Source organism: Alosa pseudoharengus, unplaced genomic scaffold (genome assembly GCF_046254945.1).
Source record: "Alosa pseudoharengus isolate Yale_2024_CS ecotype anadromous, Long Island Sound unplaced genomic scaffold, YU_APseudo_1.1 YU_APseudo_1.1_scf_11, whole genome shotgun sequence".
Taxonomy (NCBI): Eukaryota; Metazoa; Chordata; class Actinopteri; order Clupeiformes; family Clupeidae; genus Alosa; species Alosa pseudoharengus.
In genome coordinates, this window is record NW_027468576.1 from 5,598,193 (window position 1) to 5,603,768 (window position 5,576).

At 37.9% G+C, this 5,576-nt stretch overlaps 1 protein-coding gene across 1 annotated transcript; it reads left to right on the forward strand.

The window, feature by feature from the left end:
* Positions 1 to 594: 594 nt before the first annotated feature.
* On the forward strand, positions 595 to 4,944 carry atpaf1 (ATP synthase mitochondrial F1 complex assembly factor 1). Its single transcript, XM_076277806.1, has 9 exons — positions 595 to 798; positions 2,072 to 2,180; positions 2,297 to 2,350; positions 3,199 to 3,261; positions 3,362 to 3,412; positions 3,523 to 3,570; positions 3,928 to 4,023; positions 4,115 to 4,222; positions 4,417 to 4,944. Exons 1-9 carry the CDS (start codon positions 608 to 610, stop codon positions 4,582 to 4,584), a joined length of 888 nt encoding a protein of 295 aa, XP_076133921.1. The 5' UTR covers positions 595 to 607; the 3' UTR covers positions 4,585 to 4,944.
* The last annotated feature ends 632 nt before the right edge of the window (positions 4,945 to 5,576 follow it).

Sequence of the window (5,576 nt, forward strand, 5' to 3'; positions counted from 1 at the left end):
ACCAGCACCAGCAAATTTGAGGCCTAGACACAATAAAGTAAAACAAATTGCTTATGCTATTCTTCAGCAGGGGAGTTTTGAACATTTTAGTAAAAGTCCCTGAACATTCATTTTACAACATTCTTGTCACACCTGTGTGACAGGAACTGCATTAAAACTAGGATGGTGCATCCAAAAAGAATGTTTGCTTACAGAAAATGTTCCTTGTCATCAACTACTCAAACCCCTCCCACTACATGCTGAATAGCATTAGAAATTAGGGGGGAAATCCAATTTTCTATGGGCCTACTGAGAAATGTGTTACCATTCACCTTAATGTTCTGTTGTAAAAAGATTTGCCACCAAAATGTCCCCTTAAAACTTGCGAATCGATCTCATTTTCTGTGTTCATTATGAGGATGTAAAATTTAATGTCAAAATACCCTATGAAAATCGCGTAGCAAAAACAATTATGGTGAACTGATGTAAGTCATTCTGGGAACACTAAAACTAACTAAAACGTGCACAGTAGCCTTCAAAAACGAAATGTCTGTCCGCTTGGGAACCTTCGCTATAATTTCTTCCGTATCAGTTCGGAACAGTATTTATGTGCGACCGTGGGGGAAACATGGCGGCGGCCATGGTACAAATGTCATGTTTGTACCGAGGGATGATAGCGGTCAGAGCAATTGGTATCAGGCCGCTCATCCCTGGCCTGGTGCCACCGCAGTTTAGAACATTTTCAGTGAAAAAAGAACCAGAGCTGGAAGAAAATCCATATTTTAGTAAATATGAGGAAAAGATCAGGAAACTTCGAAGGTAGGTTACCGTTAGACGTTAACCCACCGTATGCTAAAACAGCTAACGTAGCAACCTGTAATAATCATAACATCAAAGAACCATTCTCTGTGGAATGGGGTAACGTTTAACGTTATAGAATATTAGTTGTATGCTCTTCATATTAAACTAGCTAAATAATGACATTCCCACCACAGCTGAAAACGGCCTAGTATTTTAAGAAGTTAATGAAGTGATGTTAACATGAGACGTCCTAGTAATGCTAGCCTAATCCACCACCAGAATTTGAAGGCTAATTAGATATGTGTGACCTTCGAATTGATTGTTTTGGTCATAAGTATTTATTGGTATATGCTGCGATTTATGATAGAAAATGTACAAATCTAGGATATAGCAGGATCTAGCATGCAGCATATCAGAATGAAGTGGATAGCTTTCAGTTGGTGTGATGATGCCCATCTCATTTTAAATGTAGATAAGACTAAGGAACTAATATTTGATTTGAAAAGGGGGAAAAATGAATTAGTCCCTATACCTAGAGTACTAGAGGTTATGCAGTAGAGGTAGTTACCTCATCTAAATACCTTGGTGTCCGTCTACCTTCAAGAAGGCCCAGTGTAGACTGTTTTTCCTTAGGAAACTGAGGTCGTTTGATATGGGCATTGGGCAGGCCTATTTTAAACATGTGTTACCATGGGATTCTGGCAAGTGTTCTTTTTTATGCTGTTGTATGTTGGGGACCGGAACAGGTTAAACAAACTGATAAGGAAAGCAGGTTCCATCATTAGTTCATGCCCAAGTTCTGTGGAGGAAATCCTAGAACAGAGGGTGATGGGGAAGATGAGGAGTGTGCGGTCAAGGGAGGACCAGCCCTTGTACAGCATGTTCACTACAAGTGGTTGGAGCCAAAGGCTCCTTCTACCTAGATGCGCCACAGAGAGATTTAGGAGGTCCTTTGTTCCTACAGCAATCAGACTTTTTAACAAGAGCTGTTGACTAGCATTGCTGTTGTGATTTATGTTGTTGAGATTACTGTGATTATTGTGTCCTTTCAGTGCCTGTGTCTGGTGCATCCCTATTTATTTGTTGTAGTGTATGTTGTACTGTGCCCTGTCTTAAGTATCAACTGTCCTACTGATTGTGGTTGTGTGTGGTTACCAGGTAGCAAAATAATTAATAATAAAGTGCAATCAATCAATCAATCAATGTTTTTACCTATGGGCATAGTAATGCCAGACTATCTTTTGATGTGGACTTTGATAATTAACGTGTGATCTGTTCATGATTGTTAAAGTGCCAAACCACAGGAGTATAAAGTCAGACTTGAGAAACGGACAGAGATGAAGAAAGAGCCATTGGGACACTCAAGACAAGCCGAGTTCATAAAACTCATGGAAGAGGAGGTATGGTATTGAGCAGGTGTGCTGACTGGCTACAGTATGCTGTATATGTGCTGGATTGTGGGTGGGACAGAACGTTGTGATTTAGTATTTGATTTTTACAAACATTGTGTTTTCAGGCTGAAAAACGGGCCAAACTGCAAGGTACCTCTGGGGGATTCACCAAGGACAAGGTAAATGCAGTCAAGTGGACCAGATTCATAACAAGGCAACATTTCTCAGGGATGCAATAATCAATGAGGAAACTTCATACTATGTTTTTTAGTAGATTTTAAGAGTAATCAATCAAATGGCAAGTTTTAGTACTTACAACAAATGACTTGTTCATACAATTTTGATGATTAAAGTACAGATTTACAGCCTCAAAATTGTATGTGCATTGTTTACTGTAATTTGGCCAATTTACAGTAAAAATTACAGTAAAAAATGCACATACAATTTTGAGGCTGTAAATCTGTACTTTAATCATCAAAATTGTATGAACAAGTCATTTGTTGTAAGTACTAAAACTTGGCATTTGATTGATTACTCTTAAAATCTACTAAAAAACATAGTATGAAGTTTCCTCATTGATTATTACATCCCTGAGAAATGTTGCCTTGTTATGCAAGTGAAAAAATATAATGACATACCTGGAGGGTACATTTGGCATTTGGAGGTGCAGTTTTTTTACAATTTAGTAACATTGTATTTGATCTAAAATGTTAGTAAATAGTGTTGCATTGAGTTGTGTGTTGAATCGACAAATTGGAGAATCATTAGTCTATAGCAATGCGGTAGAATGCTTTGTGGTAATGTGATATGCTATATGCTCAATATCAATACATTAAGTGTTGGGACTGCAATATTTAAAAAACATACATTAATTGACTCCTGGTAGAAAAAGTTCACCATAACAACCATAACAATTGTCATTCTTCTGTCTTCTATCATTTGAAATGGCCATATGCTTATCAGCATTTACTCTTACAGACCTCATTAGTAGTATTATTAATATTATTTATGCTTCAATTTCTCATAGACTCTTGGATCCATTCTCAACCTTGAAATGGTAAAAGACATATCTGCAGAAGAAATTGGAAAAGTAAGAGAAATTCTTTGTTTCCACACATCTAACTACCCTCATGTGTTTTAAAATCATTTGTTTTTGTGTGTATTGAATAGAGTTTTGTTGTCTTTTGTAGCTCTGGATGCAGTACTATTCCAACAAGGACACCATCAGTGCGGTTATACCGGTAGGTCTTTCTGCACTGTATGTTCCTGTCCGCTGTCTGTTGTCTGTGTTAAAGCCAGTTTGATTATGCATCAGACTTCACTGTATTTTTTTTCTGTGTATTTGTTTCAGGGAGCAACCTTTGAATTGATATTCAACAGAACCAAATCATGCCCAACTGTAAGCTGTTTTTCTGCCAACCCCTCATCAGACTTATTAAATCTGGCCAGATCAAATAGAACATGATCACTGATTTTGATTTACTGGTCTTTTGTTCCATTTGTCTTGGTTTCTGTTAGCTCTGGATTGTACTCTAAATGGGCGTACCTGTGTTGCATGCAGCCACATGATGGCAGTATTGATGTGTTCTTCATGCAAGTCTTGGACACTTATAAAATGGCAAAATATTTGCTAGGGCTAGATGTGGAAAACTTTACTGTGATACAATTCTGAGAGTGGTCTACTCATGTCAATAGATCTTACTAACATTCACAGAATTATTAAACTACGGTGACTTTTTTGTTTGTTTGTCTGTAGTTCCTTTATGCCCTACCACGGCAAGAAGGGTATGAGTTCATTGTGGGTCAGTGGGCTGGCCACGAGCTTCATTTCACCTCTCTCATTAATGTTCAGGTAAATCTCTTGTCCCTCCCCAGCTGAAGAGGCCATATCTCACTACACAGTTCAAATGTAACTTTACTTCATTTATCTGTGCCCATGTCAGACTGCAGGCGAGAGTGCTCCAAGTCAGCTGATCCTCTACCATTACACAGAGCTGCTCAAGGACAAGGGTGTTGTACTCATGACCGCAGAGATGGATGACAGATTCATTGTAAGTCATCTTAAATTCTTGCTATTGTAATTTACAAGATCTGTTTTTAAAACAAGATCTTAATTGACAAGTTCTGCTTTTTTTACTTGACCTCTTTGTGCAGCATATTGAATTGCTCCTTGCCCAGGACTATAGTTGTGATGTACACTCAAATCCACTCAAACAATAACTGACTAATTGCATTATCTTTTCAGAATGTCCACCAAGCCCAGTGCTTGGCCAATCAAGTGCAGGTATTTTATGGTTCTGAGCGGCGTTCGACCTTCCAGTTGGTGGAGAACTTCAACCACAAACCAGCAGATTTCAAGTACATGTCTATGATTGCTGAATTGGAGCAAAGTGGCATCGGCCTTACATCCTAGACTGGAATGGACAATATTTGGACAGTGACCTGATTATCACTAAGAGAGATTATCACTGAAGAGTGAAAGTTGGATGAGTGAGTGTTGGACAATGTAATAGCCTACCTTCAGTCTCACTGAAGAAGTTGATGGTAAAATATTGCTGGACTTACTGTAAAACAACAGTTCAAAGACTACAGGGTTGTTCTCATCACCACTCCCCTGTAGTCTCTCCTCTAATTGGTAATGTACAGATTGCAATATTAAAATATAATACTTTTCTCTGAAAGTATGGCTGTGGACTGGCTCCCCCAGAAAAAACACACACACTTATGGATTCAATGTCATTTGGAACACTGAAATTAAATAACCTGAATAATATCAGTTGCCCTTGCCTATTAAATGAATCCCCAACTATTTTGATAATTTACTTTTTTGTAAGCCAGACTTCTCAGATTCCATCCTCTGAAATGTTAATATTTTCTGGTTTCTTTACTCTTCTGTGAACTGAATATCTTTTGGTAAAAACAAGACATTGTAGGGTGACATCTTGGGCTTTGGGAAACACTGAACAATATTTGTTCACCATTTTCTGACATTTGTAGATGGAATATCTAATTGATTAATTTATAAAGTAGTGAACAGCTTAATCAACCAGCACAGTAATCATTAGTTGAAGCCAGACTCAACAGTATTAACTTTGTTCAGAAATTCAAGGGGAAATGGTTATGTACATTATGTAGATGGAAAGCAGGATAAATTTCATACAATAATACATTTGTGTGAAATGTATTGGAGGACCAGCTACTTTCAGGAACCCTTAAGAAAAACCACCCAATGGTGATAAGAACCCTTAGAAGCTGAACATGCTATTGTTGCCTCAGCCATTCCTCTAGCTGTTGTGTGTCTATGTCAGCATCAAATTCCATGTCTTTTTCAACTGTTGTGTGAAACACTGTGTTAAATGGTTATTATAGTTATCTTGTGAACAAAAGGAGGGCAACCAGAGTTTG